The following is a 12,269-nucleotide window of genomic DNA, read 5'->3' on the forward strand; positions in this document are numbered from 1 at the left end:
GGTGATGGTCGGATAATATTTAGGGGTCGGAATGGGCAAAAAACTTATGTGGATAAAAAGACAACGTATTTTTCCAAAGCGAATATCTCAACTTCTATATGGGGTATACCAAAAGCAAAACCTGACTATGAAAGTAGAAAATATCACTTTTCTAATGATGTAAAGTAGGTTCTTGTAGGTGATCAAACAACGAAGATATCACAATAGTCGCAAATAAACCCCAAATTTTCATGTTTGTGATTTTAGTTATAATGACGAATATCACAGCTTTGGCTGGGGACCTTCCAAAAGCAAATCCTGACTATAAAAGTAGAAGATACAACCTTTACAATGATTCAAACTAGGTCGGCGTAGGTGACCAAATAGCGGAGATATCACAATAGTCGGTAATTCATCCCATTTTTCCATTTTTTTGGAAATCACGCTACAGGCCGCAATTTTGATCGGATCGTCACAAAATTTTGAGAGTTAATGCGGATCTCAAAGAGGAAGAAGCCTATTGATTTTGGTAAGGGTCGAATAATATTTAGGGGTCGGAATGGGCAAAAAACTTATTTGGATAAAAAGGCAACGTTTTTTTCCAAAGCTAATATCTCAGATTCTATAAGGGTTATACCAAAAAGCAAAACCTGACAATGAAAGCAGAAAATATCACCTTTCTAACGATGTAAAGTACGTTCTCGTGGGTGATCAAACAACGAAGATATCACAATAGTCGCAAATTAAACCCAAATTTTAATTTTTGCGATTTAAGTTATAATGACGAATATCACAGCTTTGGTTGGATACTTTCCAAAAGCAAAGCCTTACTATGAAAGTAGAAGATCCCATCTTTACAATGATGCAAACTAGGTCGGCGTAGGTGACCAAATAACGGAGATATTGCAATATTCGTTAATACATCCCATTTTTCCATTTTTTTTGGAAGTCACGCTACTGGGCGCAATTTTGATCGTATCGTCACGAAACATTTTATTCCAAAGCAAATATCGCAATAGTCGTTAATGCATCCCTTTTTTCCACTTTTTCTGCAATCACACTACAGGTCGGAATTTTGATCGGATCATCAAGATCACAGAGATAGAAGCCTATTGATGTTGGTGATGTCCAGAGCTCCGATTTGCTCGTTTTTACTCGCGAGTGAAAAGTACTCGCGAGTGGGAGTACTCGAAGATTGGGAGTAAAAAGTCCGATTTGCTCGTTTTTACTCGCGAGTGAAAAGTACCAGCGAGTGGGAGTACTCGAAGAGTGCGAGTTTTAAAAGAAGTTTACTCTCCACTCTTTTGTTTTATTTGAGAGCACTCGCGAGTACTCGGGGTTTAAAAATAAGAGTGGAAGTGAAAATACACGGAATAGAGTACGAGTTCACTCGAAGAGTAAAATCGAGTAAAAATGAATTGATATATTTTTGGAAAAATTTTTTGTGTAATGCTGGTGGGAAATTTATGGGGGGAAGTTTAGGGGGGGGGGGCAAGTTGAGGGCGGGGAATTTGAGGGCGGGGAAGTTGAGGGGGGTTAAGTTGAGGGCGGGGAAGTTGAGGGGGGTTAAGTTGAGGGCGGGGGTTAAGTTTTTTGTGTAATGCTGGTGGGAAATTTATGGGGGGAAGTTTAGGGGGGGGGCAAGTTGAGGGCTGCGAATTTGAGGGCGGGGAAGTTGAGGGGGGTTAAGTTGAGGGCGGGGAAGCTGAGGGGGGTTAAGTTGAGGGCGGGGAAGTTGAGGGGGGTTAAGTTGAGGGGGGTTAAGTTGAGGGCGGGGAAGTTGAGGGCGGGGAAGTTGAGGGCGGGGAAGTTGAGGGCGAGGAAGTTGAGGGGGGTTAAGTTGAGGGCGGGGCAACTTAACCCCCCTCAACTTAACCCCCCTCAACTTCCCCGCCCTCAACTTGCCCCCCCTCAACTTAACCCCCCTCAACTTCCCCGCCCTCAACTTGCCCCCCCCTCAACTTAACCCCCCCTCAACTTGCCCCCTCATTAACTTACCACCAACACTAAACAAAAATATTTCCAAAAATGTATCAATTCCTTTTTACTCGATTTTATTCTTCGAGTAAACTCGTATTCTATTTCGAGCATTTTCACTCCCACTCGTTTTTTCTTGCAAAACTCGTACTCTTCATGTACTCGTACTCGCAAACACTTTTCACTCGCGAGTAAAAACGAGGAAGTCTGAAATATGCTTCGCGAGTGACGAGTAAAAATAGAGTATACTCGTTTTATTTTTTCTACTCGCGCGAGTACTCCCGCTCGAACTCGCTCGAATTTCACTCGCGAGTAGAATTCGAGCGAGTATTTCGGAGCTCTGGTGATGTCAAATATAAAATTAAATATTAATTACTTTGGTTCAGTTCGCCTTATGTCATTTGGTATAACAACCAGATAGGTGAAAACTTTCGTATCTCCATAAAAGAAATGTTTTCGAGTGAAAAGATTATTCACAGAGTTAGTGGTGTAGGGTATCACATAGTCGGCCCCGTACCGACTATAGCCTTTTCTCACTTGTTTTAACATCTGTTGATGACCTCTGAGAGATCTGCTTAATAATTCGTATAATTTTTTTATCATCCCCTGCAGTAGATATTGTTGTCCTTGCATCTCCTTCCCATCTTATGGCGATTTTAGTTCTTTTTACGCGGTATCCAGCTCTGTTTTAGATATTGTGATGTTCCTATTATTAGTTTTGGACCTCGTTGGATCCACAATTTCCAAAAATTACCATTTTAGCAAAGAGTTGATAAAAATTTCTGGTCGTAATTTAAGTTTTTCTTAAAAAATTGGACATGTCTTGTTTTCGGCCTACTTGTCTATCAAAAGTAAACATATGTTGGATAAAAGTACTCCTCATGAAAGCTTTTTGCCCCCTTCTTCTGATTAAAATCAATTTGATGCCAATCAATACAAAAAATTCGTCAAAAATGAACTAATAGATATTCGTACCACGGAGTTGCAAATGTTTTGAGCAGGCTAAAACATGTGGTCCTCCAATATTTCACACATTTTTTAAACATAAGTGTTCATAACTGGATAATGCTTTTTAAATCTTGAAAATATGGTAAATAAAAAATCAAATAACAAAAACAAACATATTTCAAAACTCAAAATGTCCCTAAAAATAGATTGAATGTGATATACGCATCTGAGTTGCAAATGTTTTGAGCAGCACTGTATGTGTAATTTTTTGAAAATTTGTTAAGCCTGCAGTTACACATGCCAGTAAATTGGTGCCAATTGAGTACATGTACTATATCCGTAAATGCCGAAAAAGTGTTTCATGTGTGTTTACACATGCCAGTGCAAGTTCATGTATAATCCGAGACGGAAAATTATTTGTCAACCTATATTTTCATGATAAACATCTAAAGTATGTCTTCATTTACCAATAATATATTCCAGCTACCGAGATGCATTAAATTTTTGCTTTCTCATAAGAAACAAAAATGTACATGGCTTAAAAAATAGTCTCGGTAACTCTTTTCTCATTTTCGACATATCACTGGCAGCCAGTTCAAAATTTTACTGACATGCAAAATCGAGTGCCAGTGGAGTTGACAATTCAAAAAATGTAATGGTGGTAGTAAAATATTGTGTATGTATTGAATTTTTCCAACTGTCACTGGCATGTGTAAACGCTAGGTAAAGTATCTGTGAGATTTTCAAGACTGATGAATATCAATCAGTCTGGTGAATTGTGTTTATTTTCAAATTATCAATATACATTTTGAAAAAAGTAAAAAATAATGTTTGCGAAGGAACAAAAAAATCATAAAATTCCTTCTTGTTTAGAGGAAAAATTCAAGATTTCGAGTATTGACTGAAGGCTTGGCTACACACTTGTCATACACACATATACAAAAAGGGGTCCATCGGCCCGATAGCATGACTGATAATTAGTGGAAGTCTTTAAAAAAATTTGAAAAAATAGTATTTATTCGAATCCCACTACCAAATAGGACTTACAATTTTTGTAATTAGTCGTAGTTTAATACAAAAAATTTCATGAAAATATTAATATTATTAATATTAAATCGCGAAAATTACATCCAAACCCAATGTGCAAAATTGTTTTCTATTTTTTATTAAATAACTTATAAAACAGCAACATTTTTTCTATTTGGACCAATAGTAAGTAAAGAAGTTATGAGCATTTCTTTGCATATAGTTTTTACCGAATTCGACTTTTTTCAACGATCTACATTTCTGTAATCGTTAGTAAAAAAATCTGAAAGTATACTAAAATGTTTTGCTGATAACATTTGACAACAAAATAAAGGAAATCAAAATCGCCTATAAGTACCAAACTGTAAAAATTCATTGAACAGGGTTGTCCTGTTGCATGTGGTCTAAACTAAAACATTGACGTATGTTAATAATTGTTTGTACGAAGGACCCACAAATATCTAAAATCGAGCGATATGGTTATGTGGGGCTATGACAAAAGGTGGATCTATTTTCAAAAAATCATACCGACTTGTTTCCTACACTCCCAACCCTCTTAATATGAACGTTAAGGAAAATCGGTTGAAAAATGTGGACATTACCGTTCAATTTCAATTGGATACTACATACAGTCACAGCAAATATGTATGCAAAATTTCACTCAACTTAAAATACAAATATCGAATTTATTTTAACCGTGGCAAATTTGAGCAACCATTTACTTCTGAATTTGTTAGTGCAACTGAAATCTGTTTCCCAATAATTATATAATTATGTATTAGAGGGTTTTCAGATCTTTTGGCCTTTTTATGGGCGTATGAACTTGCCGAAAAAAATATATTTGGATTAAAGCTCAAAAGTGTTGCGGAGGAGGTACCTATAGGAATGCATAGGCATAGTCCATGTTGGAAGTGGATATTATTTTGGGAGTCATTTCTTTTCGATAGAATGCTCGTCCTACGGTCATTTTAGTTGGTCACCACCAAAATTAGAGCTTTTGAACCACTATGTCAGGAAGCATGGACTTGCCAACGAAAAATATAATATCGCTGTAAACAGGACCACAAGGAGTGGCATCGGTATACATTTACATAGAATCTTCGAACATATCCTAAACTGCACTTAAAAAAAATGTTGAAGTTTTGTGTTAAATTTTTAAAGTTAAACTACAATTGCACAAAATATTAGGAGATCTAAAGATTGGGCCAAAACTCGGTTGCTCTGTTCAAGAGATATAGCACGTACCATTTTAGTGAACTTTTTTGAACTTTGAAGGAATGGACCCATATGGCCCTTATTCGAACTTAAAGTAAGTTTAGAAAAAATATTACGAAGGACAAATTTTGGATTAAATCGGCTGATCCGTTCGAGAGTTATCCGTTGATCCATTCCGTTTTCGAACTAGGTTATTACGAAGTGCAAAATTATGTTCGAATCGGTCGATCCGTTCGAGAGTTATCCTTCGCGCAAGCCAGGCGGACGGCTTAATCGACTCCAAATTGTCTGAAACGTTTGCCGACAGAGATATACCCTCAGCCTGTTTGGACTGAAATACTTTTTTTTCCAAAAAAAAACTTATGTATTCACGGGGGTTTTACAAAGTTTTGGGCGTATGAACCGACAAAAGTATAGATAGGATTAATGCTCAAAAATTTGCGGTCAAGTTTGGACCAAATCGGTTGCTACGTCTATGAGAAATCGCGCGTACCATTTTAGCGAATATTTTCGAACTTTTGTGGGGGACGTATCGGAAGGAGTGGACCTAATATTCGAAGAGATATTATAATATCCAAAGTGTTGACGAACGCAGTATTCGGTAAGAGCACTCCAGCCACTACATATGGAGCCATAGGGGTTTTTTACAACTTTCGGCCTGTTTTCTAAAGGAGTATGGACTTACCCCTGAAAAAAATTTACTGTCGTAATTGAGGCAGCGAGTGCAAGTTGCTTCAATAAAAAATAAAGTGATTCGAAAGCAGGTCTTAAAGTGAATTTATCCAAAATTTTGTGTGGGAGGTACCCGAAGGAGTGGACAAATATAGTCCATATTCGAACCCGATCTAAATCTGGTAGATATATTAAGATGTATGAAGTATGGACCAAATCAGTCACTCCCATCAAGAGTTATCGTGCGCACAATTTTTCCGAACATTTTTGAGATTTTGTGGGGCAGGTACCTGAATGAGTGGACCGATATGCCTTATCTCCGAAATTAAACTAAGTTTGCACAAAATATTACGAAGGCCACATTTTGGACCGACTCGGCAGATCCGTTCGAGAGTTATCTTGCGCTCCAACCATTACACATGGTCTCATAGGGGTTTTTTGTACTTTTCAGGCTTTTTTCTCAGGAAGTATGGACTTGCCCCTGATGAAACTTATAGCGACGTAAAGGGGGCAGTGAATACAAGTTTCTACAACCAAAATCAAAGCGATTCGAGAGCAGGTCGTAATCTGAACTTTTCCGAAATTTTGTGTGGGAGGTACCCGAAGGAGTGGACCAAAGAACCTCATCTAAGTCTGGTAGAAATTTCAGGATGTGCAAAGTATGGACCAAATCGGTTACTTACTTTAAGAGTTATAGTGCGCACAAATTTTCCGAACATTTTCGAACTTTTGTGAGGGAGGTACCGGAAGGAGTGGACCGATATAACCCATCTTCGAACTTAAACTAAGTTTGGACAAAATATTTTGAAATCCAAATTTTGGACCGAATCGGTTGATCCGTTCGAGAGTTATCGTGCGTCCCAACCAGACAGACGGACGGACATGGCTAAATCAACTCCAAATTGTCTGAAACCCATTTCGTCCAAACATACTTGGGGTCTAAAACCATTATTTCGATGAGGCACATTTTGCCCGTATGAAAGTGTAAATACCCTCGTTAGCATAAAATATACTTAGGGTCTAAAACCATTATTTCGATTGTAACAAAGTGTATATACCCTCTTAATAGTAGATCCCATACCACTGAGCAAATATTAATCAGGGTGCACTCATTGATATGAGGAAGTCTCCCTTGTTCCATCAGGATGATTGTGGGAAAATAATTGTACATGTTAGTCCCTATTTACATTAGACAATTTTCCTTGCGGCAATTGTCAGTTTGATGGAGAGAGAGGTGAGGCATATGATAACCCTATGCCTCTCAACACCCTCTCTCACCCGCAAATTGACAATTGCCGCAAGGAAAATTGCCTAATGTAAATATGGACTTACGTTAGAGGGCCGCCGTGGTGTACGGTGATTAAGCTAGGGTCACACTAGGCAAATATTTGCTCCAGCGACAGGGAGTGTGTGTACTGAGAGCAAGTGAGCATAAATTTCAATGCAGTATTTACGCTCATTTGCTCTCAGTAAGCGCACACTGCAGGAGCAAATATTTGACTAATGTGACCCTAGCTTTAGTAAGACTGCCATAAACACTGAATTCAGGGGTTTGAAACCCATGCCAGTCTCCATCAAATTTTTCAGCGGTCGTTGCAAAAATGCTAATCTCGTTTTCTGAGAATTTCGGCAATGTATAACTTCTCGTCAAGCTTTTCAGCAATAAAAGTACCTCATTTTTATATGAATGGGCTAAAAACAGAATCTTGCTGAACTTATTTATATGTGAGAAGTGTCCCCTGGTTTCTTCGGCGATGTCTGAGGGAACAAATTCTTTGTATGATATGGTCGGGGAAATGTTACTGTAGGGTGCACAACCACAACAAATCACATTAAGTTTCCACACAAAAATATCCATTATTATATGAAAATATATTTATAATCATAATCAAATTATATTTGTCTTAAACAGGGCTGGTCGAGCACATGTGTCAAACTAGAATGACATGTGTTTGGGTCATTATGACACCTAGATATGTTTGGTGGTCGTTCGGTCCATCATAAAAGTGAAAAATCAAAAGAAATACTAAAATAAGAAACAACTCTACATACCACTTTTGCCAACACCAGGCGCTCCAACAATGGCAATTTTCAATTCGGTTAAAGTGGATTTCTTGCGTCGAATACCGCGGGTCGTCATTGTGTTGGCGGCAGGATGGCGGCGGGTGTGTTGGAATGAAAATTATTAGATTTGGATGTTGTTTTTGTTATTGTTACTGCTGCTACTGCTGCTGCTGTTATACTTTGATGTTATCTGATTTGTTTTGTGGCCAGAAGAAGGAAGAGCTACTGGTGGCGGCGGCGGTAATAAATGCGGCAGAAAACTATGCGAAATATGTTCAATTTTATTTTGTTTATTGGTTTGGATTATTTATTTTAATTTAGTTACGTTGTCTAGCAGCTGCCAGCCAAATTTTGAGGTTGTTGTGGTAGGGGTTTGTTGTTGTTGCAGAGTAGGAAATGTTTTTGGGAAAATTTTCTTGAATGTTAAAATTATAAAATAGCACGCACTTTTATTTCAAGTTATAGCTTAACAAAATATTTTGTTCTAGAATTTAGATGATTTGATGCCGTTGTTGTTGTTGTTGTTTGTAAACAATTAAATGTATTTTGTGTTATTTGTTTATGAAAATAATATTATGTATATTTTTTCTTTATTTAATTACAGCAGTGATTATTTGAAAGAAAAACATTTCAAAATTATAGTTAAATAATTTAATTGTTTTTATTTGAAACAAATTCACTCATACACTGACACTTTTTCGACACTTAAATGTACTGTCGGCACTTGGGATGCTCTAAAACATCAGCACATGGATGGACATGGGGATAGAAAAGACAACGTAGCAAAAACGAAAAACCATTTAAAATAAATGCCAACAACAAGAAAAAAACACGAAAACACCACAACACTGATGAAAGAAAATTCTTTATTTCAGTCTTTTGTTTCAAAATGTTCAATGTCAAAATATTTGTGGAAATAGCAAGCAAGCCGACAAACTTGAATGCCAGACAGATAGACAGACACACACAGTCCAGTCCGTCCACAACAAATGAGATGAGGGCAGAACAAGGTGGCGACAATGGAGCAATCTTCAATTTTCAATTTGTTTTTTTTTTTTGATGTTTTTTGGACAAACGAAAAAACGCTTGAAACAACAGAACACACAATTTCCAAAGATTTTTCACAACAAATTGTTGTTTCTTTTCAAATTCTTAATTGATTTTCTTTTACCGATAATTTTTTAATAATTGTTTTATTTGGTATTGGAAAATTAATTAATATTTAAAATTTAATTTTTATTTACATTCTTAAAATATATTTTTTTATTTTAATCGCTCTTTTCACTCCAAATCGTACAATAATTTTCTTTGCTTTTCTTGTTTTTTTAAATTTTCTAAAAAAGAAATTCGTATTTTCCCGATTTGCTTAGTGGAACAACGCTAATTTTCTTGTGTTTGTATTTCACCGTTTGCAGATTTGTACTAAAACTGATCGTTGAAGATATTTTATTGAAGAAAAAAAGTCTTATAAAAATCACACGCATACACACAAACACATTCACCAAGCAACAACAACATTCATTCAATTTTACGCTCACAAAAGGTACCAGCCAGCCAACCACATTCCCTAGCAATTGGCCGTCCCGCCAACTAAAGAACGAACATAGATTTTCCACTGTAGTTGCTCTTTGGCGTCTACAACAATGCTGCACAGTGGCATGATCCCGAAAATAAATTTTCCATAACTTTTTAGTAATGAAATTCGCAAAATCCGCCATTCATTATCGAGAAAGTATGGAGCATGAAAGTATAACGCTACAATAGGGGCCACAAAGCCAAGCTGCTGTAAAAACTTTGACTTAACTGTTTTAATGTGCAGGAGGTGCATGAAGGAGTGGCCCTGAATATAGAAACATATCTCGGGAAGTATTTGCTTCCTCCAGATAAACGTTCGATGTCGCAATCATCATAAGGACTTCCCGAATCTAAAATTTCAACACGACCCATAAGTAGCCTTAAACAGGATTAAAGGTTGTTGAACTTTAGTGGAAAAGGTACCTGGAGGAATACGATCGACATAGTCCACTTTGGAACTTGCACTAAATTTGGGAGTTTTACTTATACCCCGATTGCACTTAACCGGATTAACCCAGTGGGTTTGGGTTTCAAATGTCAATTCCATAGCGTACACGTCAAATAAATCCTCATAAAGAAGGTTATAACGAGTGGTTTTATCTAGAGCTGAGGTAAGCTCAGTCGCTACCAGAGTCGACCTAAGGACCCACAAACCTTAAGTAAAACACGAGTGTTTACAATTTCAATGTTTATTATAAAACTCTTGGTGTTTAATAGACGAACAATATGTGTGAGGAATATGGATGAGATGTATCTTAGATAACCAATGGATAGATGACAATATGGTTGTTGTAATCGGCTCGATGGTGATCGGGTTTTAGATGTGGGCTCAATGGTAGCCGGGTTGTCGTTGTTGACTCGATGGCAATCGTGTATGCTTGCGCCGGTTCTGACGTATTCGGATGTTGTCGGCTATTCGGGTGACTGTCAACTCGGCAGTCGTCGGGTGTGTGGCTCGGCTCTGTTGCGTTCGGATTGCTGTCGGCTCGTCTACAATGGTCGTATGTGTGTCTCGGCTCTGTAGTATTCGGGTTGCTGTCCGTTCGTTGGCAATCGTCGGGTATGTGGCTCGGCTCTGGCATTCGGATTGCTGTCGGCTCGTTGGGTATGTGGCTCGGCCCTGTGGTATTCGTGTTGCTGTCGGCTCGTTGGCAATCGTCGGGTAATGACTCGGCTCTGTCGTATTCGGGTTGCTGTCGGTAGTCGTCGGGTGTGTGACTCGGTTTGGGTTGCTGTGGGGGAAAGAGACCGGTTAATGTGAGCTGGCTAAGAGCATGGAGCTGGCTATGAGCTTGAGCTGACTGTGAGCTGAGAGCTTGCTATGAGCTGGGAGCTTGCTTTGAGCTGGGAGCTTGCTAAGATCTGTGAGCTTGCTAAGAGCTGGGAGCGTGCTAAGCGCTGAGATTTTGCTATGAGCTGGAAGCTTGCTATGAGCTGGGAGCTTGCTGAGAGCTGTGAGCTTGCTAAGATCTGGGAGCGTGTTAAGCGCTGAGAGCTATGAGCTTGGAACTTGCTAAGAGCTTAGAGCTTGCTATGAGCTGGGTCGAATCGTAGCTAACTAGTATGGTAGACTGCGGACGAGCCACACGTCAATTCGTACTTTGTTCGGCTGGTGATCCACGACTTCGGTGAATAAACCCAGAATACATATTCGGGTAGTTACACGAAGTGAATGAGAATTATTATAAACGGTGGTCATCGTTAATTACACAATTTGTCCACTATACTGACCGTGTAGTGGTGGTTGATGGTAATGAATGCATGTAGAAATACATATATAAAACGGTCACGCTACAAGGTTAACCCGACAAAAAGCTGCAAACGCCGTTTTACATAGTTAGCCCAGAACATAGTTAGCCCAGTTTGTTAGCCGAATTCAATATGTTATCTGCCTCTCCTGGGTCTTTTCCAGGATTACTTTACTTTAGGAAGGTAAATGGTAGGTCAATGGTAGATTTGACTGGTCTAAACCCACATCGGCAATATCCCAGACACTAAGATAGGTAGCAATAGGGAGCAGACTTATTTGACCATAGTTTGTGCCCGCAGCCTTAACTTCTTACTTGTGGACGAGCCATAAGATGCTAAGGTTCCAATCTGATGCATACCCATTATCATCGTGTCGCCTTCAGTTTTGAACAGCTTGGCTGGTACACCACCGTCTCCTTCGGGCTATTTATTCTCCAGCCATTTTATTGACCGTGCGGTATACACTTAATGTCATCTTCTAAGATTCTATGGTATTTTCGTCGTCTTCTCTAGTATTGGATACCAACAGTTTGCAAAAATGCTTTTTCCACATCCTCAGCTCACCATCTGTAACCAGATTACCTTGCTCGTCTCTACCGGAAGATGTAAATGTACCAAAGCTATCAGTTTGATGTTTCACTCTTTGATACAATTTTCGGACTGGCTGCTGAACATCTCGATTTTTCACACTACCGCTTTTCGATTCTCTCTCTTGCTTTCCTGTGGAAAAAGAAGTCTCCCGTCTCTCCTGGTACCTCTCTTATCCAGCCCTATATGCCGTATCCTTCCCTTTGGTAACATCACTCCTAGTCATACCATGATTTTCTTGGTGGAGACCCGCCAGTGCCTAAAGTACATCTTCTCAATAAAGAGTCCAAACATTCCATGTTGAGATTGGCAGATCATGGTCCTTAAAACGTCGCTCGTCAACTTTGGAGGGGTTTGTTTTTCTATGTTTTTCATAGTGGGAGGTTTTTTGCAAGGTTGAGCTGCTGGTCCATTGCCCAACCAAAATGTTTATTTATTTGAAAATGTTTGCCTTTTTAGGCGAAGATCATTTTTTT

At 38.7% G+C, this 12,269-nt stretch overlaps 1 protein-coding gene across 4 annotated transcripts in view; it reads right to left on the reverse strand.

Moving 5' to 3' along the window:
* Window positions 1-12,269, reverse strand: part of LOC141403654 (ras-related and estrogen-regulated growth inhibitor) — a 222,209-nt gene that overhangs the window by 50,233 nt on the left and 159,707 nt on the right. The window contains exons 1-3 of one of the 4 annotated variants that reach the window (XM_073986391.1): window positions 9,126-9,305; window positions 8,207-8,469; window positions 7,870-8,141 (exon numbers count right to left, since the gene is read on the reverse strand). The exons of 1 other annotated variant lie outside the window; for it this stretch is intronic. In XM_073986391.1, coding sequence (XP_073842492.1) covers window positions 7,870-7,957 — 88 coding nt within the window. In that variant the 5' untranslated portion in view covers window positions 7,958-8,141; window positions 8,207-8,469; window positions 9,126-9,305. Of the gene's footprint in view, window positions 1-7,869; window positions 9,306-12,269 lie in introns of those variants that run through there. 2 more of the 4 variants (XM_073986390.1, XM_073986393.1) reach the window with 2 other exon arrangements.

The sequence above is a fragment of the Musca autumnalis genome, unplaced genomic scaffold (assembly GCF_047663935.1).
Source record: "Musca autumnalis isolate F117 unplaced genomic scaffold, ASM4766393v1 scaffold_4, whole genome shotgun sequence".
Lineage (NCBI taxonomy): Eukaryota > Metazoa > Arthropoda > Insecta > Diptera > Muscidae > Musca > Musca autumnalis.